Consider the following 25,479-nt stretch of genomic DNA (forward strand, 5'->3'; position numbering starts at 1 on the left):
CCGAGACTTACCGGTGACAATCGTCTGGTTTAGACATCCCATCCTCAACTCATTAAATTTAAGAAGATATCCACCTTCTAGTGCAAACATCCCGTCAGTGTGTCCCATATTTCTACTGTACTACTGCTGGCACGCGCCCAAACACACCCTACACCTTGTTCTGTGTGCGATTTTGTGGGTTGATGTTTTTTACTCTGCAGGCTAATTATTACTGCCATTGGCGTTATGGTTCTACTTGCGGTAGAGGAAACGGTGGGATACTTTACGATTTTATAAATACGACACAAACGCTCAACAAGTGCGAACGCTGTTGGTGGCTTATGTTTCGAACGATTCACTTATGCAGCACCATGCGTCTCCATTGAGGAACTTTTTTTGTGTGATAGTTTTATGCCCTTTTTGCTTCTATCTTTTTGAAAGGTAATTAAATGTGTCATAAAAAAATGTTCCCAACCATTACAACATCATTCAGGTTGGGTAAATCTTGCGGGAAAATATAATTTGTTTGGTTGAATTATGCAGCACCATGCGTCTCCATTGAAGAACGAATTTTTCTAGGATAGTTTTACGCCTTTTTGCTTCCTCAATTTGAGGAGTAATTAAACGTGTCAGACAAAAACACCCAACACCATTTTAATACCCACTGAGGAACGATCTCGTTCAGGGGAAAATACCATATGCATTGTGCAATGGTCCCTGCGCGTTGGATACATTTTTTACTAAACCACATCCTGTTATTCGCCGGTTGTTATGGTTCCTGTCGTAACGCAGCGGTTAAAAGTGAGAGAGTACTCTGCTTGAAAGAAAAATCTTCAGCTACGATCGCGCAAACACAGAAAAAAAATGATGATGAGTGACTGACCGGTCCGTGTAGGTTCGAAAATGATTCATTTGACAATCGGTACTTCTGCGTGACGGGCATCACCGGGACGATGTTTGTGTCCGTTAAGTGCAACTAGGCCGTTCCCATGATTGGTGATGGTCCTGATCGATTGCTTTGCCCCGACCATCGGCAAACGGTACCGGCACGGTACGGTAGGGAAGAAACCTGCTCGAAATCCGTGTGCGCTATGTATAGACGCACTAATTTTGTAACTGCACCACCGGTTGAAGTGTTGCGCTGCGCTATCTGAGATTCGGCCCATTGCAAACTACGGACCAGCAGTTGAGCGTTCCCCTGAGACGTGTGCTATTTTCACCGTATCTTGCGTAGGGATCGCAGGATTTAGTGTTTTCGACTAAGCGGATCTTGCGTAAAGGAAAATTATAAAACAAAATGGAGGAATTAGTCTATAGGACATAAAAAATAGATGTTCAGTTTTAGCAATAGTTGGATTATACACCTTTTTATAATTATTTTATTTCATACTTTCAATTTAACACGACTTCGATCCAAATTAATGATCTTTTCGACAGCCATATGCCGGGTGTATTGTATCATGTTTCATGTCAGATAAACATTTTACTCAACTGACATATTATACTTCTTATAGTAAAGTATATTCAAGCAACATTCAACATTGAACTCTTAATTGAATTTAATCTTCAATGAAAAGTTCCATGTATTGTTTGTTAATTAACCAAATTCGATTTGCTTCTATTTGTCTAGACACTATTCAAGAAAAGAAAACGTATTTATAGAACAATTAGGTAAATTCGTTTTTTAATACATTTTTAACATATTTTAAAAACGCACCAATAATACCGTGCTGCTTTAAAATAGCATTCATGTTTATGGAGTTAAACAGTGGAATGTTTGATCATAAAACAAACGATCTTCAAATAAGGAGCATATAGCTTGCAGTTACCGATCCTAGTACCTTAAATTTAATGAAATCATAGTCATGAGGTAGCGTAGGCAGAACCTCAGAATTTCACAGTCAAATTGTGGTACACCTCGACGTAAAAGATGAACAAGAGCAATCTTCTACGTCATGCTGATATCCGCCAAACGCGGATGATTTAAAGTTAAATATCGTTCAAATGATGAACAAAACCAACATTGCACTCACTCGAACATTTTTTCTGTAGCTCTCATTATTGTAAACAAAGAAATTTAGCCAATATATTTTATGGTTTTTTTGGTAGATTTCATGGATTTCTCCTAAATTTAACAACAAACCAACTGACCTGTTTGATCAATGATTTGCAGTGTTGCTTTAATGGTAACGATTTCCTGCTTCAAATGTTGATTGATTCGATCGACGAGCAAATAAAAGTGCGACTATCGACTCGCATGTCAATCATTTCTACCCAAACAACATCAACGCCAGCACGACGAGTCTAAATCCGCTCGATCGGCGGTCTTTGGTGGATCTCGCAGTGATAGGACTAAATTTAGTTTTTTTCCTCCTTCCCCCGAATCTAACCCACCCATCAAACCCGGTGGCAAATGCGATAAACAAACGATTCTATTCGGAAACTAGAGACTGGCATGTTCCCCTGTGGTCCCCGTCTAACCCCATCTATAGCACATCTCAATGGGAGATAGCGTATCGTTTTGTTTGTTTATTGCCACAGGCGTGTTTTTTTTTCTCTTCATCGGTAGCTTTTGCCGGCCACAAATAGGTTGGGGTTAAAAAGTAAATAAACACGCAACGCACGATTCCCTTGGTTTAACGCCATCGACAGGCCCAATTTCGCGAGTTCTTGTTCCGGATAAACGATGCGTTGCGGCGTTCTTGATGCGTCGGAAGTAAACCACTAGTTGCTTTTGAAGGTGGATGTCCTTGCGAACCTGCAGGGCGGGGTAATCCGTTTTCCGTGTGCCCCTTCGCATGCGCGCACCCTGGAAGTTTGGTGGCAAACTGCATCGAGGGCAAGGCAGCACAGTACAAAACGTGTAATGATTTAATTAACACGAATTACAGCGCATACTGAAGTACTCGGGCGATTGTCAAGGACTCTCGGTTGAAAGTGAGCGCTGATGTGATGACAGCCAGTGAAGGACAAGGCTATTTTAGAAAACCCTCCGATGCTGTTAATCCCCTAAGCAGATTAAACATCGTTAGAAAATTGGTTCAAGGGTAACGCTTACCGAAGTATCCGGAGTTGCAAACGGTACCGAAACGCAATGGAGGCGCTTGGTCGCTCACGACACTGAACTGGCTGCGTGCCGTGGATTAAGATCTTGCTTCATCATCACTTTTAAAAGCACTCGAGTACATCGAGAAACATAGAGAACAATTTCAGTTTTAGTTGACCAAAATGGTATCTAATGGTTGCATTACAGCTGTGCTCTAACCAACATTGTTGTATAAACTGTTTACATTTGTACGTCTTTTACTGTAAACAAAGTATAGTATGAAAGTCATTAGCATGTGCACATTAAAAGCGACAATATTGCAAACAATACTCACCCTTTTTACGTTAATACAACAGAGAAACCATTTCAAAACCAATTGTTTGACGTGACATCAAGCACCTCCACTGCGATCTCTCCAAACTTCTCCGTTGCATGTTTTTCTGTAGAAAATGTTCTTACTCGTGCTTGTTTTTGGTGTTGACTGTCCATTAATGAGCCCCTTTGCCATAAACTAAATTCTATTACGGCACGACTCTCCATACTCTAATGACCGACGAAAACCGATCCCACCTCCACGGCGGCTTAAAGAGATGTGTTTCGTTATTTATCTTCCGGAAACCACCAAACAACCTCCGTCAATTTGCGTTGATGGATTGATTCGAATTGCGGAGGATTGATCTTTCCTGCCCAGCTCGTTTCGTATGTAAGCGGTGGTGTTGATGGTTGCTGACGGGAGCAGGATTAAAGAGGCGGCGTTCGTGCTACGCAATGGAGACGCATGGTTACTCATGAATGACAGGAGCTTAAGAAGGAGAAAAAAACAATAAAAAAGCGAAGCTAAAAGTACGCTTCGCGTTTCACGTCTAGCAAAGCCGGCGGACAATGTTGCGTCAGCAAAAAAAATGAGCAAAAATAAGCAATAAAACACGAGAGGGAAAAAAACACAAAAAGTACGCAGCCAAAACGAATAAAAAGTGTGGATTTTCCCAACGTTGTGCGTGACGTGCTGGTTGTGTCGCACGTACACTATAGATGAAGTGTTGAAGTGACGTTCGTCCAACGGTAGTATCTTTCAGTTGCTGTTCCGGTGTCAGTCGTACGCTTTGCTGCAAATAGGAAGGTGATCGTGAATGGTTAAGGACAACAGTGCGAAAAGTCCTTTATAGAACCGTTTGCAAAAAGAGTGATCAAGTGAACAAAAGCAACGCTAAAAGAAAAAGTTTTGATAGAAAAAAAAAAGTTGAACATCGTTTTGTTTGGTGCACAAACACCGCTTCGACAATGTTTAGCTTCTTCAAACGCTCAAAGTCACAGAAAGGAAAACAAAAACACGATAAACTGCAACTACCACCTGAAACGCACCAGCAGCCAACGGAGGAGAGTGGTCGCAGCGGGGGTTCGGTAAAAACTGCTTCCGAAGCCGTGCGGCCGCCCGCAGAGCCGTGTGCGAAGGTTGCGTCTGATGCGTACGCAAGCGCAAATGTGTTGCGGACCGGTTGCGTCCAAAACGGTGGTAACCGTGCGCCAAGAAGTCATGCTGGCGACGAGGAAAACCGTGCTAAAAATAGCTCTACTCAACCACAACTACCAACACACCCAGCAACCGGATCGCCGGCGATGGGAAGCGGAATTTTGGCACCCTTGGTGTCTGGGGATGGAGCGGTGGGGCAACGGCAATTGTTGCCCTCGAGGTGGGTTGCATCGGACGGCACGGGAAGCGCGATGGAGGCGGTGCAGGAAAACCTTTCGCGCGCAGCAACGGGCACGATCAGCATCGATGTTAGTTCGAGTGGTCCTACGTACCAGCACGGTTCGGTCGCGAACGATCCGCACCGAGACGAATCCTCCCAGCGGGCGATCCCCGACCGTTACGACGGTAGTCGCGAAACTTCGACCAGCCCGATCGATGACAGCGCGGACCGGGCACGGGAAACGCAGCCCAACGCGACCAGTTCGAATCCGTACGCGCCACCGAGTGAAAGTGCAATGGCGAAAGGGAAAAATCGACGCCGCTATCAGCAACCGCAGCAGCAGCAGCAACAGCAACAGAATCAGCAACACGCGAAGCAACAACAGCAGCAGAATGCGCTCAAGCTGTCCCTGCCGAAAGGTGATTCCAGCGGAGGTCAGGATGCGTCCCAAGGCAAGACACACCTGTCCAATCGCACCAACACGATCAACATCGTTACCGTCGAACCGATCAAGGTTATAGAGACGATCGTGGAGCGGCACCAAGGAAACGGGGAGATCGTGCCCAACCTACCGAACGGCGACGTCACCATATCCGATGATGACAAACCAACCCGAACAGTCGAACCTTTAGCGAAGACACACACCAATGACGGCGTAAGCGTGGCGCTAGTATCGCCGAACGCATGCGCACCAAATGCGACACCCAGCACGCATACTACCACACCGCACGGTGACAACGTCGGCGCGGAACAGCAGTTATTAAATATCGAAAATATTGCACCCACCACCAAGAGCGAACGACACGAACACCACGAACCTGCATCAGCCGGGATACAGCGCACAACTACACCGGCGACAGTGCCGGTGTGTGCGGATCGTGCCCTCGGACCGTCGGAATCGACGATCCTGACCGCCAGTAGTAAACCGGTCGCGAACCTTAACATATCGGAGGTGACGGATGTCGCCAGCAGGAGCAGTTCTCGAGTAGAAGAGTTAGTGCCCGAGCGTACACCAACCATCCAGGAAATGGGCCAACAGCCAAGCCGTGCCGGCAGCGAACAACGGGCCCAAACGACAGCTAGGTCTAAGTCAACGTCACCACCATTGGCGCCACCGCGCAACCAGCGCTCGGGTTCGGTTCTTCCGGTGCTTGATCTAGAGGCGGCGGCACGGCACGCCGGTGGCGGTACCACCACAACCGTCGTCATCGTGCAGGATGCTGCTGGGGACGATACTAGCGACGATCGGGATGTCTTCTACGAGGCAAAGGAAACACTCTCACCGGTGTCGTCCGGGTCGATTGCTCAGGGTGAGCGATGCGCTGACTCCAGTGCGACCGGGACGCCGGAACCGATCCGCGCCAGTCTGGTGCTTAAGCTTGCCGAACCGGACGTCCGGAACCAGTGCCAGCGGGAGAGTCCGCAAAAGAAGCAGGTCAGCTTCAAGCTGACGCAGAACGGTAGTGACGATGTGGAAGTGACCAGTGTCGACAGTAGTGACGTGGACAGTGACAGTGAGGGACGGTCGGAACAGGTGATCACCGCACCGAACACACGCTCATACAGTGGCAATCGTACTGCATTTAGTGAGAGTAATAACAGCAACCCCGTCAAGCCGTACGGTATCTGTGCGTATCCGGGTGAAACGGGCAATAATTATATCGAGTTTCAATACGATCACAGTGCGTCGGATGAAGCGAACCCGGAGAAACTTACCGCCAGCGGCGGAGCGCTGGATGGCGAGACGCAGAAAGCGCCGAAGGTGGACGGTGGCCAGCTACAGACGGGTGTCCTGATCGAGGACAGTGTTGCCAGCCTGCCGGATGTGGTACAACCGTCCAACATTGAACCGCTCGGATTTTCCACCGTCCTACCACCGACCTCCTTCAGCACCGTTGAGAAGCTCAACAGTGAAATGTAAATATCCTTAGCCGTGTAATTCCTTGTTGCCCTTTTTGTGTGTCGACTTCAGCTTAATGTGGCATCACGTTCGTATGGCGTGTTGCGCGTTGCACGATCGTTAAACATAATGGCGCACCACGGACCAGTGTTCCTATGACGCTGTTCTATCAGAATTCATCAACAAGTAAATATTTATCACAATGTCCTGGGAGTGAGTTGCGAATTTCGGAACGCTACATAGCTTGCGGCCATCTGCAAAAGATTCATTTTTCACCCGGACGCGCTGCAATTGTTTTGCGTTGGGGCGCGCGTACGTTTTGCGACGCAGCTGGTTTTGCCGTATCTGGTTCATGGTGTATTCCACACAGATGGTGAATGCCTTGCTGGGTGTTTTACTTTGCACCGATTGGACAGAGTGAGATTAAGAAATTGATTAATTTACTGCACCGGAAGTGACAGAATGAGGGATCGGGTCATTGGTTGTGAACTAGAATGGAAATTTAGTTTTATGGCTGATGATCTGTTGGGATGGGAAAAATGTGGAAATCACTTTTCGCTTTTTCGTTCATTTTCATTCCTTTCGTTCTTTTTCGTTCCTTTCCTTCCTTTCGCACCTTTCGTTTCTTTCGTTCCTTATCATTGCTTTCATTCCTTATCTTTCCTTTCGTTCCTTTTCGGTTCTTTCGTTACTTTCGTTCTTCATCGTTCCTTACATTCCCTTTCGTTCCTTTCGTTACTTTGGTTGCTTACCGTTCCTTTCATTCCTTTCCAATTTCATTCCTTTCGTTATTTTTATTGCTTTCATTCCTTTTGTTTCTTTCATTCTTTCCTTTTTTTGGACTCTTTTCGTCCTTTTTTTCTGTTACTTTTCATTCCTTTTTGATTCTACTCGCTCCTTTTTGTTGCTTTTATTGAGTGTTATTCTTCACAATCCATTTGTTTCATTCGTTCATTTCATTCTTTAAGTTGCGATAGTGTTTGTTGAGTTCCGACGAAATTGATATTGTGGACAAAAGTGAAAGAGGGAGATAATGGATTTCTGCTTTAGTGGCACTGCACGTGCAATTTCTGACATTTGTTTCATATATTTTAATAATTTTCCTTCCTTTGACCCCTAGCTGGGTTGTCAGTCCTGTTCGAGGGGATTCATAAGGGATAGGATACAAAAAGGTATTGAGAAAAAGTTCTTAGCAATCGAAGTACTATCACAAAAAAGAGTTTAAAAGATTAATCTTGCTCAATAACAATTCAAGATCGATGTATTCCTAAATATACACGAAACTTCATAGATAGTTCATTAAATTAAACGCATTAACCTACCTGATTTAAAATTTCAAACCGATCTACAACCGTTCCGTCCATCCCTAGCTCTCAGGTGATAAAGACAATAACGGAAAATGTTTACATCCACGTTTTACGTATCTCTCGCACATTTTGTACAATGTGATGAAAAACCGCGTACAAAACTGACTCATTTCCGGCACAACGTATCTTGTTCGATTGACGTCAGTGGGGAGCGTGGGAGCCTTTCTCTCGGCACGTTCACACTCCTCCTAGCAGTGTATGCGTGGTTCTTTACTGCCAGCTGTCAATCCTTGGCGGATGAGTCATGAAGCTTAATTAGAGACACGATCTAGCTACTCCTAATTATTAACATACGCAATTCATTGCAGCATTCGAATCAAATGGAAAACATGCTTAAGGTACATCGTATCTAGCTCACCAATTGAAAGGAATGTGTTTTTTCTTACATATAAACCATAACCTACAGCGGTTTTAAAGTGTGTTTACCAATCAGCCCACCGTGACCTACTTATCGCAGTGCGCAGAATATAAGCCGTTGATGCATTTTCTGACACGCTTCCATCACCCATAAAGCCGTCCTTTGTACCGAAGCTGTTGCGATGGAAGTGGTTGGCCGATAAAAAATCACATTAAGCCCCATTTTACAAGTAGTCGCGCGAATCGCTTCCTGCCGCCAAAAAGGGGACCCCAAAATCACATCACCCACCGTACAGGCCTTCGGGCGGTCGTTTAAGAGCTTCACTAAAAATAACCCGACCCTACCTTCAGCTGGTTCATAAGTGGATCGCAAGGTAAGCGAACGTTTGCACGGCTGCAAGCCTCACTTTAGCAACTTCTTCCCGCGTTTATAAGTGACAGCACTTAGGAAAGAATCTGGCTGTGGTTTTCGTTGTTTTTTTTTGCCGGACCATCAGTTGCTCGGAATCGGATACTAACCGGTCGACACGGTGCCGTCAAACTGTCTGCCAAAGGAAGGATCATCATCATTGGCTAGCTCTTCGAACCCGCACTCACCCACGAGCTGTTATCCGAGCCGATATCCTCGGCGCGCGCTGAATGAAATTGTGAATGAAAATTATCGAAATATTTTAATCGACTCGGTTGTAAAAACGTAAAGCGAATGGTGTATCGCAGGGGGTAGCAAAAGTGAAAGATGAGATGTTTTTTGTTGATACAGTCGACACAATTTCACCACGAGGGGCGTCATGTATCGATTTATTTTCACTTGGCAACATTCCTCAACATGATCCGCCGTGTGATCAATCAGCCGGTGAGATCAAACAAACGCGTGACGGTTGATTTATTGTTACAAACTTTCTGTAAGAATTGCTGTTAAGTAAGAGCTGCTAGTAATACAAAACTTCTTTCATTCGATGCCTATTCTAGGAAGGATCTGGTCAACCAGGAATCCCGGTACAGTGCCAAGCTTGAGGAGGCCGAAAAGCGGGTCAAGGAAGCGAACGTTAAGGTCTACGAACTGCAGCAAAAGCTCAATGCGGTCGAGCGAGATGCGCTGCTCAAGGAATACAATGTGGAACGTAAGTTTTCCCCGTCGAAACATCCCCCTGACGGCAGTTAGAAAACGGAGAAATGGTTGGCAAATTTAAATTGATGAGCAAACGCGTGCGATGATGCGGTCACGCATAAATATATAAAGCCCGCTGCGAAGCGTGGGCGAAGATGTGCGAACACGACGAACCATAAACCCCAGACGGATGTCAAACGCATCGCGGCTATTTGCTAAGCCACTGCCAGTCGGAAGTCGGAAATTGTTTGGGACATACCGAACGATTCGTTACGCTTGGTCGCGTGTTTATTGACCAAGACCTCTCCAACGAAAAAAAAACAACGACAAGAAAAACAACATTCGGATCTATCAAATAGGTTGAATGATTTTACAAGCGAAATCGCGCACGTCATCACACCCATTCGGTGCGACGCAAACACACTGACGCGTGGATGCGTTATTTTCGAATGCGCATGGTACCGCTTTTCCGACGCTAACTGACGGATAGACAAAGACGAACAACATTATCACACAGTCCGAGTTGTACGATTTACCCGAGAGAGCTACTACACATTGCTATTTTGGGGGCGAAATCAACACAGCCACAGCGAGACTGTGAGACTGGTCGGGTACGCCACCAGAAGAAGCACTAACAAAGACTTCCTGCTGACCTTGTGCGATTGGAAAAGATTCTTTTTGGGGTTTGTTTTTTTTTTGGGGGGCTGGTAGTTCTTTCGCTAAATTAAGGGTAACAGACAGGAACGAATGAAGGTGGGAACGGAACACTGTTTGGCGGATCGTTGTCACCCGCTACAGGTTCATGACCCGTCTTCTGGTTGGACGCTCTTGCAAAGTAGATAAACTACAGCTGAAGAGTTTTAGCGTCGTAGATTTGATCAATGCCAAATGGAAGATGATCTTCACTAGTTGGAAGTAGTAAAGAGATCTAGTACGTAGAAGACATTTGCGCAAAGACGTAGTTACCTTGGAAATTGTATCCCAATGATCGCAGATTACAACGACCTGATGAGCTATTCTACATCTGAAGAAGTAGTAGCCTATGGAGTTCGTAAAAAGAAAAGAAATAGTAGAGTTTTGTGTTCCAGTAGGCCTAGACGTATTGTTTCGCCGTAACTTTCCACCATTAAGCATGGGTTCCAGCCATTCTAAAGATATTAAAAATTCCACTAAACAAGGTATCCTTACCACATTTGCTTAGCCCAGAAATATCTCACATCTTCGGGTTCCGTTTCACTCATCCAGGTTTGCAGGCGGAATTGGTGGCCGCCCTAAAGGAATGCGATGGAATACGGGCCCGGCTAACGACGCAGCAGACCGAGATGGAAACGATAAGACTGAAGGCCTCCGACCGGGAGGATGAACTTAATCTCAAGTATCAAAATTTGGAAATAGAACATTTGGAGCTCACCGAAAAGCTGGCGGAGGTGCGGAAGCTAGCGCACGATCTCAACAGCCAGCTGATCGATGCCAAATCCGAGGTGGACCGGCTGAAGGAGGAGCGTCAGAAGCTGCTGGACGAGCGTACCGAGGAGCAGAAGATAATGCGCGAAGCGCTGGAGGAGTCGGTACGCGAGCGGGCCCAGGTGGAGGCGAAATGGAAGCAAACGTTCGAGCAGCTGCGCGACGTGAACAATGCGCGCGAGGAAGATCTGATGAAGGACTGTGAGTTTACGATCCGTAACATGCAGAAGACGTGCAAGGAAAAGATGGAAACGGTCGAGAAGGAGCGCAAGCAGGCACTGGAACAGGTGACCCGGTTGGAAGAGTTGACCCGCCAGCGAACGGACGAGGTACTCCATTTGAAGTCGTACGAGGCGGAGGTGGAACAGCTGCGCGGACTTACCTACGATCAGAAGGAGTCACTCGTCAGTATGACGCGACAGGTGGAAAGTTTGAAGGCGGAACTGGAAACGGCCTACAACAAGCTCGAAGAGGAGATGGTTAAGGTGCAGCAGATTAAAAATCGGTGTGAATAGTAAGTAGCATGATGTGGTAGGGCGTCACCGCTGTAGTACAACGGTTTCATTTCCATTCCAGCCAACTGTGCGAAAAGGAGCGAGAAGCCCTGAACCGGATAGAGATTGCACGGGGTGAAATTGCGATGCAATGGGAAGATCGGCTATTGCACGAGATGAACCGGCTGAAGGTGGAGCTGGAACAAACGCACATGGAGGAGCGTACCTCTGCACTCGAGAAGCTTCGACGCGAAGCACTGGCAGAAACGGAAGCCATGAGCCAGCGGTTTAACGAACGTGAGAAGCAACTTAAAACTGAGGTAGTCAAAGATGGCGCACGAAAAAAACCTGCCTAGAATCTTCGTCTAAGCTGAATCTTTTGAATTTTTTTCCAGATCGAATCACTGAAAGTGAAACTAGAGCAGCAGCAGAAGACAATGGCGAACGCACAATCCGATGCTGACCAAAAGCTGCTACAGTCCCGGATGTACGTCGAACGTGCCGAGCGAGAACACGAGCGCAAACTGGCAAAAGAAATATCCACGAAGGATGAAATCATTGGTAGGTGAAGACGGTTTATCTTGATTGCTTTATTATCGCCGCCTATAAGATCTGCCTCCTTATTGAATGTTGTCTTCCAGAAAACCTCAAGCTACAGTTTGAGCAGGAAAAGAAAGAATTGGAGCAGCAATTCAGTGATAGAATTCAGCAGGTACAGGAAGAGTTCGCACGGGAGATATCCGACACGACAGAGTTGATGAAAACTGCACACAAAAAGGAGCTAGGTACGTATGCAAATTTTCGTATCAGAATGTTTCGAAGTACATGTCGTCCATTCATGCGTTGTACTTTTTTTTAGAAAAACAGTGGAAAGCACTCGTTGCAGAGAAGGAAGAAGCACTGCATCTGATGGATGGTCGAAACCGAAACAGACTTGAAGATGCTGAGAACAAAGTCAGGTAAGCTAGGCGGTCTTCACACCCACACTCCTGTTGTCAATACTCCGACAATCCAAGATCCTTGCGTTGTACATGTTGTGTGTTGTGATCGTTTGTTTGCTTGGTTACCCAACAGATGTCGCTTTTGTAGTATCTTATCGCTATGCTTAGTACTGATCAATCGTACATCAACACCACACTCGCAACTGTGGGTCGATTAAACTGTTTCAAAATTTATCGTACTTTCGCACGCAACGTTTTTAACACATTCAAGCATCATTCACATAATCATGTGTAGAAAAAAAAGTGTACATCTTTTAATCATCGTTGATTACCGGATAAAAGGCAAACAAAAACGAACGTTTTCTTCCGAGCAATATTCCTTTGTGGCGGTTTCGAAGGAAGATGACAGCTTTAAAAATAACAAATGAAAAATGAGAGAAAATAGAAATTAGAGATTTTTGATGTTTTTTTTTTTATTTCGTATCATAACTTTTGTGTTCATTCTCATACTTGTAATGAATTGGTACATTTGGTACAAATCGTATTCCTTTACTCTTCTCCCTACCAATTGTTCACACCGTCACAGTTTCCTCGTGTTATCTCGTGACTCAGTGATCCTGATGTGTGCAACTCATCTTATCTTTTCCACTGCATTCATCATTGTGATAATGTATTTGTTTTCTATTTTCCCTCTTTCTTTTCTTTCTCTTTTATATCCTTAATTCTCTTACCGCCTTCTTTCCAACTGCTTACGTTTTTCTTTTTCTGTTTCGGTAATAAACGATGGCTAAAATGCGTTACAAAACTTCTGCATTTTTGGTCTCAAACAAAATTATTATGCTCTGTCACCGTTCAGTTCTGCTGGTACTTCGCATCCACATGTTGCCGAAAAGCAGGAGCAAATGCACAGTGCTGCACGCAATCCACTGATACAGCTAATTCTGCTGCTTGTGCAATTGGTGAAAGGAGCGTATCCGTTGTTACCCTCGATGGTATTCTACCAGCAGACACATTCCTTACCGTTGGCATCGGCTGTGCTACTGCTTACGTTCGGGTTGATTATCTACTGTCAGCTACGAATGACTGCTCATCATTAAAGTGTTTGTTTGAGATGTTAGTTCAACTGCAAGAGAGCTATCACGCTACTGCATTATCAGAAGGACATGAAAACTTTGAATTTGATTTTCCAAACAGTGTTCTATCCTTGCAAAAAATACTGCACACAGTCTATTGGCATTTATCCGCACATCCACGTCGGTTGCAAATTTTCACACCAACTTTCCATACGTTGCCTGTGTTCTCAACACTGCCTTGTTAATGAATTAGCATTTACCTTTCTGTTTTGTGAGTCTATGTTTACGAATTGTTGATATCCTAGCGCTGCGTTGAACTGTTTGCGCCATATTGTTAACGCAAATGCGGCTGTTTAAGTGTGAATCCATTTACCAATAAATAATCGAACGTTGAAACTTTACTGAGACGAGAGAATATTGTCAGACTGGATGTTCATACATCAGGCGCTGTTTATCCAACGCATCGACATGCCCCTTCCATAGCCATTCTATTGCATCCATAATGAATTGCGTTCATCTGTTTTCTATATACATTCTTCTATCACACACCGAACGAACCACTCCTTGTATCGCATCCTCTTAACGGTGTTCGAACATACAACAACAAATAACTTAAATTGCCCACCATGACTCTGTTTGTTCGTTTTCGTTTCTTCAAAATTTGCACTGTCCGTCATTCACTATCGAAAAACCAAAAAAAAAACCGTATCGAACCCCCATCCATCCCAACAGAGAACTCACGACCAGCCATCAGCGGCAGCTGAAGGATCTGCAGGAAGAGCATAGCTTCGTCGTGCAAAGTCTGGAATCGCGGGACACGAAGAACGCACAAGAAATTCAAACGCTCCATAAAAAGTGCCGCTGCCTAACGAGTCTGTAAGTTGTTTTGCCCCAGTAGTGGTTGTCGTACATTGTGTTTTAGTTATTTTTTTCGGCCTCATTATTTGTTTCATACCGTAAAAGCACAAACGAGCTGAAACAAAACGAGACATCATCCATTAGTCCATTGCAAATGTACATATACTTACGTTTCATATTTCGTTCTGTGTATCATTTACTTTTGTTCCACATATCTCTTGCACGGCTCATGATAGACATCTTGTCTTACACATTTTGCATATTAAACAGGGTTGCGTTGACTTCTTCGTTGACTAGTTTGCTGAAGAAATAGTACCAACAGATATAGCAATCACTGAAATATCTCAATTTTTACATTAATCTTCCCTGCGTACATCCATTTTTCAGTTTCGAAGAGATGCGTCTACGCTACGAACGGCGAGAGCCGCGCATGGAGGACTTGCAGCAGATCGAAGAGTTGAAGATCGTGATCGAGTCGCAGGAGCGTGATCTACGTTTGCTCACCGAAAGGCTACGGGAGATGCAAATGCAACAAATGCAGCACGACCAGCATCCACCGCAAACGCCAAGGCGCTCGAAACCAAATCGAGGAAGGCAGCAAAAGCAGCAGACGAATCAGCAACAGCAGACCGGTAACAACAGGCAACAACAACAGCAGCAGCAGCAACTTCAACCTAGTAAACAGCAGCAGAAAAAAGGACGTCCACAATTGCCTGCAATGGAATCGGTACAGAATAATCAAACACCATTAGTAGAGGAACACCGCGAAGATGGCGAGATCGAGTACGAGGAGTCACCGTCGGAGATACCCGAGGTGGTAATTGTTCCATCCTCTCAAGTTATACCACCCATGGTACACCGGACACAGTGTGAAGTGATTTACGAGGAAAATGAAGCCGACATACTGCGCGAAGAGGAGGAAGCAGCACAAATGGTCGAGCAGGACGAGAGTGTTAATACAGCCGTGGAGCAATCGAACGTAGAGAACGAAGAAGAGGATACGGATGAGGAAGACCAGGAAGAAACGGTAACAGTGGTGGATGTACCCGACCATGCGATTCAAACCGAAGATCGCGTGATACATTCGACAACTCCGACAATTATTGAAGAAATGGATCTAGAGGACGCACAGCAGGGCTGCGTACAATTGCCGGAAGGCATGACAACCGAATTCGTAAAGTCGATAACTGTGGTACCGATCGAAAACGTAACCGAACCAATCGCCCAATGTCCGCGCGCATCTTCGGCACCAAGAATTGTCATCACCGATGACACGGAGAAGGACACCAATAGCCTTGAAAGTGTGGTGGTGGAAATATCCGAAGATTCTTCTCCGGTTGCGATAGAACTACCGCCCGTATTTGCCAAACCATACCCGGCTACCTCCGATCTAGGAACCGAAAGCGTTGGAGATAGTGCGCAGACGGTTCCATCTGCTCCGGAGGTATCCGTAGCCCATCTGCCGGAAGGAGCGTCCGCGGAAGGGCTACCCATAGACTAATGGGAGATGATTGGATTATAACCGTTTACTATGTTCCCTATGTACGGTGCGTACACTTTATCTCTAGTTCCATGCGGAAATGTATTATCTTTTTGAAGATTGAACATATCTTACTTGTTGTTAGCCTAGCCAGCATAAGAAACACTCCATAATTATTTTGTTCGAATCGGATGGACATAGTTGAGTGGTCACTTTTTGCTTTCTAATTGCTACTTGTTCGATATCAATCGACCACCAGCAAGAAAACGACGGTACCATCAGCCCAGTCCGATTTGAAACCCTGGTGGTAGTATAAAAACGGGGAAGATATCGCTATTGATACCTTCTTACGTTTGATCTTAGCTCGACCCAAGCAAATCGCTACTAGTAATTGCTTTATTATTATTATTGTAACTATCTTAATTCATTACTTTGCTCTTTCCGGTACTGTACATATATAGGTATTTACTTGTCTGCAAATTTTAATGTCTCCTTTGGGACTGTCCAGGGCAAGGTCGGAACAACGTAATTGGGTAGCATTAATAAACGAAAAGTTCAAATAAATTAATGAAACATAATGTTACGTTACTTATAGTCCGAAATGGTAATAAGAAAGTGATATTTATCCTTTTAAAATGTGTTTTTAAACTAACCTTCCAAACATACGCGATTTATAAGTGATTTATTAGAGCATTTACAAACGTTTACACAAATTCCAAAATCACATAGTCCAACAAATTAAAACTCGTCGTTCTCGAACGGATGATAAGGATGCCCAGCAGCACTACAAGAAGAAGAAAAGAGAAAATTGAAGTAATAAAAAGTTCAAAGATCAAACGCATTATCACAGCACAATTACACGCAAAACGGTTAGTACCGAAATAAAACTAAATTGTCGATTAATCGCACATCATTAGATGGACATTTTTCATTTCAAGATAACCTTGCTTCACTGCGTGCTGATAAGAAACATTTAAGAGATTCAAAGGCCTTCACTTGAAGCTCATTATGTCTCTTACGAGCCATCTTAGTTATGTGTGCAATTATGTTGCTTTAAATTTTACAAACTTCATTTCTATTTTACTCACCTCGTGATCGGTACCAAACGTCCATTGCAGTCGAATGAATCGATCAATGCCACATCATCCTTCGTCAACTCGAAATCGAACACCTCAAAGTTGGACGCGATGCGTGACTTGGTCACCGACTTGGGAATAACCACGTGACCACGCTGAATCTGGTAGCGGATAAGGACCTGGGCAGGCGTTTTGTTGTACTTTTTCGCCAGCTCCACAATCTTCGGATCCTCCATCAGCTGCGGATCGTCCGGCTTTGCCCAGGGACGGTTCGGCGAGCCGAGCGGACTGTACGCCGTTATTACCATTCCGCGCTCGGTACAGAACGGGGACAGTTTGCTCTGCGTCAGGTACGGATGGCATTCGACCTGGTTCGTGACCGGCTTAATGGTTGCCACAGCCAGCACGCGCTCCACCTGCTTCGAGTTGCAGTTGGAAATGCCGATGCTTTTCACCAAACCGAGCCCAACCAGTTTCTCCATTGCTTTGTACGTATCGACGTAATCCACATCCGAGTAAGCCGTTTTACCGTTCGCGTCCTGCGGGAACAGTTCGGCACCCTCGCGGTAACCCATCGGCCAGTGAATCAGGTACAGATCGATATACTCCAGGCCGAGGTTCTTCAGCGTGGTACGACAGGCGCCCTCGACCAGCTCAGGCCGGTGGAAAGTGTTCCACAGTTTGCTGGTAATGAAGAGGTCCTCGCGCTTAATGACTCCCTCGTCAATTTTGGCCTTGACTCCCTCGCCAACCTCATGTTCGTTCTGGTACACGTGGGCACAGTCGATATGTCGATAACCGATATCGATGGCATCCTTTACTGCCTGAGCAACTTCACCGGGAGGTGACTGAAAGAAGATAAAAATGGAGTTATAAATAAAAACAATGTGGGAGTGTTTTAAATATTTGAAATCTTGCCCTCTTAAGGGTTAACAACGAAAGCCGGTCGGAATATGCTTTGGTATTGGTGCAACCGGTATTTGCGCTTACCCACCCTAGCGCTACACCGCGACTGTTGTGTTGTTTGGCGAGCAATCAAAGTAATCTGGGAAATAGTAATCTATGGCCTGGCATCTCTGGCTTGCACACTCGACATTTGCAAAGTCATGGAATGTTCCACTACATGACCTACCCTTTTTAAGAACCTCGCTATGCAACCAATCACGGAAATGCGGACGGTGGGTATGAACAGAGCACCATAAAGGTAAACATTGAATGAGTTGCATTTCATTAAATAATTGAACAATCAACAATCGATAGCATTGCATGTCAATAACGGTCTTCACAGTGTGTCGTTGATTGTGAGCACCGATTGAAACTGTTTGAGTTATGTAATTATGTACATCGAGGCAACCGCAGTCGTGTGGGAGGACACACAATCGAATCAAGATACTTACACCCCAAGTTCCCAGACCGAGCATGGGCATCTTCTGCCCGTTGTTGAGCGTAACAAATTGAACCTTCGATGCCATGCTGCTGCTTTTACACTTCACTCTATATAAAACAGGTGGATAGCTGAATCAATTTTCTCAAACTCGCACAAATAACGCAGCTACTTTGTGTACCTCTGCAGCGCGTCAGCACCGAACGACAATTGAAACAACCGGCAAAGTTCGACGCGAGTTTTATACACTACAATGCTTATCTCACGGGCAAGAGATAATGAGGGCTCGAGCGCGTTCACCAACAAGACACACACAGGGTCATCTATCCGTTCGAAGCGCGTTGGTTTGGTTTGCGTGAGTGCGATTAAATGATTTTGTGTATGTTGCGTTGCGTTCAACCGGCTGCTATAGCCATTTGCCTTCGACTGTCAACTGTGGAATCAATAATTTCGGTTCCGCTACGAAAGACCGTAAACACACACAAGCGCGGGCTCGCGCCTAAATGAACGCCGAAACGCACACATGTTTTGGGTTTTGCGTAAAATGCGCGTAGCTGCGGCTAGCGAACTGGAAAGGAAATACAAGAGAGACGTCATCGTTTCATACTATAAAATTAAAAATAAAACTTTGCTTCACTTTGCTGTATCTTTTCCATCGGTCATTCATTATTTCCTATACAGATTGTTCAAATTTGTGGGACGTCCAAATGCGGAGACAACGCTTTTTAACCCTGTAGGCCTGAAGTAACATCATAAAAAATATATGCTGAACGTTATCGAAGGGTTTTGGGAATGGAGTTATTATCGTTGTTTTTACCATTTCCGATAAGACACCAGTGATCAACCCTTCTTGCTAGAGATAAGTTAAGGACGATCATCATCAAATCATGCGACGATGCACAACGTGTTATGTTTCATTCGTTGTGAAATAACATTTTCTAAGTTTTTCCCATTAACAGAAACTTAAGTCGCTATTATAACATGGACAACATTTTAAATTACATTTTACAGTCATTCAGTAAGTTTCGACGCACGTGTTTCGATTACAGTTTGAATTAGAACTGTATTTTTTAAAAGAAATACTTGAATAGCATCAGAAAGTAGGATTTTTAACATAAAGAGACGAAAAAAAGAAAAAAGAAACCCTGGAAGCCTGGTCTAAGTTACTCCAACAAGTAGTACAAGAAGACATATGTTGTCCAATATCCACTGACCGGAAAATGTGTTTGTAACGAACAGGTAGGCCCTTAGACATCACGTCCACCTGCTGATTCGTTGTTGGGATATCTTTGAGACAATCTGCAAGACCTTAACCATATCTTTTTGCAAAAGTATCTTCAAATCGATATGATTCAATCCTCCCGAACCCTTTGGAATCTTCGAACAATGAAACACTGATTATTCTCGAAATATGTCTATCCACAGTCTCATCCACTCTAAACATTTTGCTCGTATTTTGTGGCACTGATAATGATGACTTCGATCACTTTGGCGACTACTCGTTAAAAAAAAAAAAAACAACTCATAGGCCAACCCTGTGGACTGTGAGAATTCCCATACAGCTCATTCGCCTTAACTTATCTTTAACTTCGTTATTTGATACGCCCAACACTCAGAAGCACTTGTCACATTAAAGTTAAAACAAGAACGATCATTGCACGAAAGCAGACAATCGTGTTATAACCGTTTTTACGCAAATAATTTAAACCGCGGCCGAGCACCACGTGGGAACATTTTTTCCGGCGTTCAGTGAGACTGCGTCAATCGCGTGGATGACACAAGATAGAAATTCATTCATCCCCGTTTCAGCAGCATAAATTGGAGACTGGTATCTATTAATTGAAGTCGTAGGACAATAAGAATAAATGCATGCACATAAAATTTAATAATGAATGTGAAAGTTTTCAATAATTGAAGGAAGAATTTGTCGACCATTATTTACCAAACAGTCACCGTTCTATGTTCTACGCGAGAGCAATCTTCTCTAATCAATACACCGGTAAATGGTGTACAAAAAACTCCCATTCTCTCCTAATCTTATCCTCTCCGTGGAATGACTATTTATATAAAACGTACATACACGCATGCTCTTCTTTGCGAAGCTGTTCAGTTTGTGTTCAACCAGCGCGCACCTCAGCCAAAATCGCCGTGATTATCAAGTAGGCCTTTATTTTTTTTTCAGATCAACAGAGACGCATCTCAATCGCTGATAAGTAAAATGGCTTGCACAGTTGTTCCGAATGCCATCTTCAAGAATGGCAACAGCATCCCCATGTTCGGACTGGGCACCTGGAACGTAAGCATATTGCGCTGCAGGTGTACGGACAGTGGAAAACGAGTTATACGTGTGTATGTGTTTTTGTGTGCTTACAGTCACCACCCGGACAGGTTGCGCAGGCCGTAAAGGATGCCATCGACATCGGGTACCGTCACATCGATTGTGCTCATGTCTACCAAAACGAGCATGAAGTTGGTGAGGGAATCGCGGCCAAAATTGCTGAAGGAGTCGTGAAAAGGTTTGTGCATGGTTGTGGATTTCTTCCGGTTTAGGCATTAATTTCAATCCGTTTTGTCCAACAGGGAAGATCTCTTCATCACCAGCAAACTGTGGAATACTTTCCACCGACCCGATCTGGTCGAGGGAGCCTGTAGGACAACGTTGAAAAATCTGAAACTAGACTATCTCGATCTGTACTTGATTCACTGGCCGGTAGGCTACAAGGAAGGACCGGAACTATTCCCAATGGGACCGGATGGTAAAACGTTCATTTTTTCCGATGCCGATTACGTCGATACCTGGCCCGAGATGGAGAAGCTCGTCGATGGCGGTTTGGTGCGAAATATTGGGCTTTCCAATTTTAATACCAAACAGGTGCAGCGTGTCCTCGACATTGCACGGATCGTACCGGCGACGAATCAAATCGAGTGCCATCCCTATCTGCATCAGTCGAAAATTACTGCGTACTGTGCCGCAAATGGTATCATCGTAACGGCGTACAGTCCACTGGGGTCTCCAGCTCGACCCTGGGTTAAGGCGGACGATCCGGTGCTGATGGATGACGCAACGGTTGGTCAGCTGGCCAAAAAGTATGGCAAAACTACGGCACAAATTTTGATCCGCTACCAGATCCAGCTAGGTCACGTCGTTATTCCGAAGTCGGTCACGAAGGAACGAATTGCGTCGAATTTCGATGTGTTTAGCTTTCAGCTGGACGATGGCGATATGAAACTGTTGGCCGGGCTGGAACGCAACGGGCGCATCTGTCCGGAAACGAGCGCATTCGGACATCCGCATCATCCGTTCGAGAAGGAAGAGTAGAGGTTGTACTATTCCACCAATAACTTCAAACAGGTTGGGGTTGTTTTCAAACTAAAATATATCAATAAAATACGCTACGTGTACGGAATACGATCGTTTAGTATTGCATTTTTGCGAACAAGCCCTTGAATTGTGTTAAATATAACACCGTGCAGCTGAGCGATAAGTAATCCATGAGCAAAGCAAGCTTTAATTAGTATGTCCGCACTAACAAACAGAACGATGCAAACAAGAAGCAGCGATTCCACATGCATATGCTTCGCAAACCTCCAGAAAAATCTTCAGATTGCGTTCCCGTATGATTATGCCTATTCATGCTGATAATACATCTCCTGCAGCCAAACCGCAGTACGTATCATTCGGACTGTTCGAGCTCTGCGGATGTATTGTGGTTAGGTTTCGGGCTCCACAAGTTCATCGTGAATCTCCCAGTATAAATTAGACTGCTTCGCATGACCAGCCTTTAGTTTGTCGGATTATAGTGCACCATTAGAAAAGAACGATGGTTGTGACCGCTACCCTTGTGACCCTCAATAATGGGCAAAAAATGCCAGTGCTTGGGCTGGGGACCTACAATGTAAGTGACGTGTAGAAGAATTCATAAGCTACTAGAGTTGTAAGTAATGTGTTGCTTTGTCTTTCCCTAGCTGAGAGGACAGAACTGTATTGATGCAGTGAAGTCAGCAATTGACGCAGGCTATCGACACATCGATACTGCCTCGTTGTATCAAAACGAGACTGAAGTTGGCCAAGCTGTGCGGGAAAAGATCGAGGATGGAACGATTAAGCGCGAGGACATTTTCATTACTACTAAGGTGAGTAGTAAACGAACAATTTCGAGTAGCTGTTACCTAAAGTCCACCTCAATTTTAGCTCTGGAACACCTCGCATGAACCGGCACAGGTTCGTGAAGCATTCGACACCTCCATGACCAAACTCAACCTGGACTATGTGGATCTTTACCTTATGCATACTCCGCTTGGTGCCATGGTCGACGCGAACGGAGAAACCGTACTTACCGCAGTTGACTACGTGACGACCTGGAACGCCATGGAAAAGCTGCTAGATACTGGGCGCGTACGCAGCCTGGGTGTGTCCAACTTCAACAGTGAACAGTTGCGCCGGGTAATCGAGAATGGGACGGTCAAACCGGTCACCAATCAGGTCGAGTGTCATGTGCGGCTCAATCAGAAAAAGTTGATCAAATTCTGCAAAGATCGTGATATCGTTGTCACCGCGTACAGTCCGCTGGTCAGACCGAGTGCTTCCCTCGGTCAGGAAGATCACAAACATGCGTTCGAAGATGAACGGGTAGTTACGATCGCGGAACGGTACAACAAAACACCGGCCCAGGTGCTGTTGCGCTACCTGGTAGATATCGGCACGGTACCAATCCCAAAGTCGGGCAACCAGGAACGTATACGGCAAAATTTGGACATTTTCGATTTTGCACTCACACCGGAAGAGGTGCTCACGCTGGACGGTCTTCACACTGGACAGCGGCTGGTGAAAGTCGAGTCCGCCGCAGCACATCCATTCTATCCATTTGATGCGGAATTTTAATTCCGAAATGCACCAGTGTTGAGAAATAATAGAACACACACGCACACACTTGTGAGGATTGTGAAAAGGGCGGAAATGAACCTTTATCAGCAGTTCTAGATACTACAAGGGCAAACATTTACACACTCATACAATAAATGTTTATGATGGGCTTTCAATATTTCTCGATGACGTTTGACTAGTCCGATAAGATTGCGATCGATTACGTTTGTATCACAACTTTAACACGTGATTTTTTTCTATTTCTATATACAGTCCAAACATGACTAATAAAAGAATCTTCTAAATTATACAGTAGCCTCCGGAAACTAAAATTTTAAAATATATTTCCTAAATGAAAACAACATTAACCTCTAGGGGGATTTGACATGCCGGTCGTGAATTGAACGAGGAAAGAAAGCAATCAGCTGTTTTCGTACGCTCAATCGCAATGTCAAAACAAGTGCCGACGGTTCGTCTTAGCAATGGATACGAAATACCGGTCCTCGGTTATGGGACATACTTGGTAATAAGGCTGCGGGTGTAAGTGTACTGTCTTGTGTAGCTGGAGAACTTATCCACCTATTATTTTACAGGCCCAAAAGGGACAGTGCGTGGAGCTGGTAAAGAAAGCGATCGACATCGGTTACCGGCACATCGACACGGCGTATCTGTACGAGAATGAGGTCGAAATCGGACAAGCGGTACGGGAGAAGATAGCAGAAGGGGTCGTCCGGCGAGAAGACATCTTCGTGACGACCAAACTGTGGAACACATTCCATGATCCGCAGCACGTCGAGGAAGCTTTCCGGCGTTCGTACGAAATGCTTGACCTAGAGTATATCGATCTGTTCCTGATGCACTCACCGATGGGTTTACAGTTTGCCGGGTACGAGTACGGTGATATGCAACCGCAAGATGCCGATGGGAACATGCGCTGCTCCGATATTGACTATGTGGAAACGTGGCTGGCAATGGAACGGTTGGTCACTTCCGGGAAGGTGCGCAGCATTGGGCTATCGAATTTCAACAGTGAGCAAATCAAACGCGTCCTTGAGGTTGCCACCGTGAAGCCGGTTATTAACCAGGTGGAAGTGAATCCGGGTTACGATCAGCGGAAATTGATTGCGTTCTGCAAGGATCGTGATATAATCGTCACTGCGTACGGACCAATGGGAAGACCACACCGTACGACTTACGGCAACCGTAACGCTCTGGACGATCCAAAAGTGGTGGAAATAGGGCGGAAGTATGGAAAATCGGGCGGACAGGTTATTCTACGATATTTGGTAAGGAAAGCAACAGGTTCCCCAATAAACTACAGCTACGAACTAAAGGTTTATTTTTTATCTTCCAGCTCGATATCGGAACCGTTCCAATTCCTTACTCAACCAATGATGAACGCATGCAGCAGAATATTGATGTATGCGATTTTAAACTGAGTGCTGAAGAAATTGAATATCTTGCATCTTTTCATTCAGCACGCACAATTCCATTTTTACCGCTCAAGTCCCACCAGCACTATCCGTTCAATATAGAATTTTAGGAACGATAGAATTTTTGGAAATGTCGTCTAAATAGGAGACGCAGGTAGGTGACATGATATATTTTTTTAAATAAATAAAAACAAACGTGACGGGAACATTAAAAAGAACTTGATTGACCAATTCATTCAAACCCACTTCACATTTCAATAGTATTGATTATACAGAGGGGACACTTGAATTTCTCGTGTTGTGCCCCATATTTAGTATTTACTTGCATGCTCCTAGGCTGGAGAACTATTATCAGTGGTTGAAATCTTCCATTGCAACTATCATCGTCCCTTAATAACTAAGATATTACTCCTTACTCAACACAATACTGATAAAACGTTGCATTATATGAAATTTTCGCATAATCTCCTAATGGTATTTAAAGATATGAAGAAAATACGCGGCAAAAAAATGATCCGGTTTTCAACTGCAAATTAAAGACAACTTTCTTGAACAACCAGAACGTGCTGAAATAGCATCACGGAAGCTTTACAGGTTGCTTTGATTAGCTCAACTCAATGATCGGTAGTGGAACCGTTGTTGCGCCATTGAAAAGCAAAATAAATCTAAGTAAACAGAGGTATGTGTACCGTACAAACCTTTTCAAACCTCCCTTAACGATTGTCCCCTGCTTTTGATTGTATCGCTTCGGATGCACTGTTGATGATGATTGCCGGCTTATGACGCCATCAGTTAAACAAAACACCACATTATCTTTACGCTTCATCGCATGGCACACACAAACACACTTACCGGTGCAGTAACATTTATTTGCAAACGATTAGCGGTGACCTCCGGATCCGGTTTGTTGAGTAGAGTATACGATATGGAGGAAATGTGGGAAGGATTTGTGAGCAAAATGGAC

General features: G+C 44.8%; 5 protein-coding genes across 5 annotated transcripts; 4 read left to right on the forward strand and 1 right to left on the reverse strand.

The window, feature by feature from the left end:
* Positions 1 to 4,306: 4,306 nt before the first annotated feature.
* LOC128719699 (uncharacterized) lies at positions 4,307 to 15,779 on the forward strand. Its single transcript, XM_053813327.1, has 9 exons — positions 4,307 to 6,633; positions 9,310 to 9,461; positions 10,694 to 11,426; positions 11,489 to 11,726; positions 11,802 to 11,967; positions 12,048 to 12,191; positions 12,266 to 12,365; positions 14,153 to 14,296; positions 14,666 to 15,779. The coding sequence occupies exons 1-9, from the start codon at positions 4,307 to 4,309 to the stop codon at positions 15,777 to 15,779; spliced, it is 5,118 nt and encodes a 1,705-aa protein (XP_053669302.1).
* A 717-nt stretch (positions 15,780 to 16,496) lies between these two features.
* Positions 16,497 to 18,306, reverse strand: LOC128719018 (aldo-keto reductase family 1 member B1-like). Its single transcript, XM_053812638.1, has 3 exons — positions 18,232 to 18,306; positions 16,847 to 17,682; positions 16,497 to 16,542 (listed from the first exon to the last, which is right to left on the reverse strand). The coding sequence occupies exons 1-3, from the start codon at positions 18,304 to 18,306 to the stop codon at positions 16,497 to 16,499; spliced, it is 957 nt and encodes a 318-aa protein (XP_053668613.1).
* Positions 18,307 to 20,436: 2,130 nt separating this feature from the next.
* On the forward strand, positions 20,437 to 21,537 carry LOC128719017 (aldo-keto reductase family 1 member B1-like). The gene is made up of 3 exons (XM_053812637.1): positions 20,437 to 20,514; positions 20,592 to 20,734; positions 20,799 to 21,537. Exons 1-3 carry the CDS (start codon positions 20,437 to 20,439, stop codon positions 21,535 to 21,537), a joined length of 960 nt encoding a protein of 319 aa, XP_053668612.1.
* Positions 21,538 to 22,039: 502 nt separating this feature from the next.
* Positions 22,040 to 23,100, forward strand: LOC128719019 (aldo-keto reductase family 1 member C18-like). The gene is made up of 3 exons (XM_053812639.1): positions 22,040 to 22,114; positions 22,185 to 22,352; positions 22,411 to 23,100. The coding sequence occupies exons 1-3, from the start codon at positions 22,040 to 22,042 to the stop codon at positions 23,098 to 23,100; spliced, it is 933 nt and encodes a 310-aa protein (XP_053668614.1).
* Positions 23,101 to 23,488: 388 nt separating this feature from the next.
* Positions 23,489 to 24,625, forward strand: LOC128719021 (1,5-anhydro-D-fructose reductase-like). Its single transcript, XM_053812641.1, has 3 exons — positions 23,489 to 23,605; positions 23,676 to 24,368; positions 24,437 to 24,625. Exons 1-3 carry the CDS (start codon positions 23,531 to 23,533, stop codon positions 24,623 to 24,625), a joined length of 957 nt encoding a protein of 318 aa, XP_053668616.1. The 5' UTR covers positions 23,489 to 23,530.
* The last annotated feature ends 854 nt before the right edge of the window (positions 24,626 to 25,479 follow it).

This window comes from Anopheles marshallii, chromosome 2 (genome assembly GCF_943734725.1).
Source record: "Anopheles marshallii chromosome 2, idAnoMarsDA_429_01, whole genome shotgun sequence".
In the NCBI taxonomy this organism is placed as follows: Eukaryota; Metazoa; Arthropoda; class Insecta; order Diptera; family Culicidae; genus Anopheles; species Anopheles marshallii.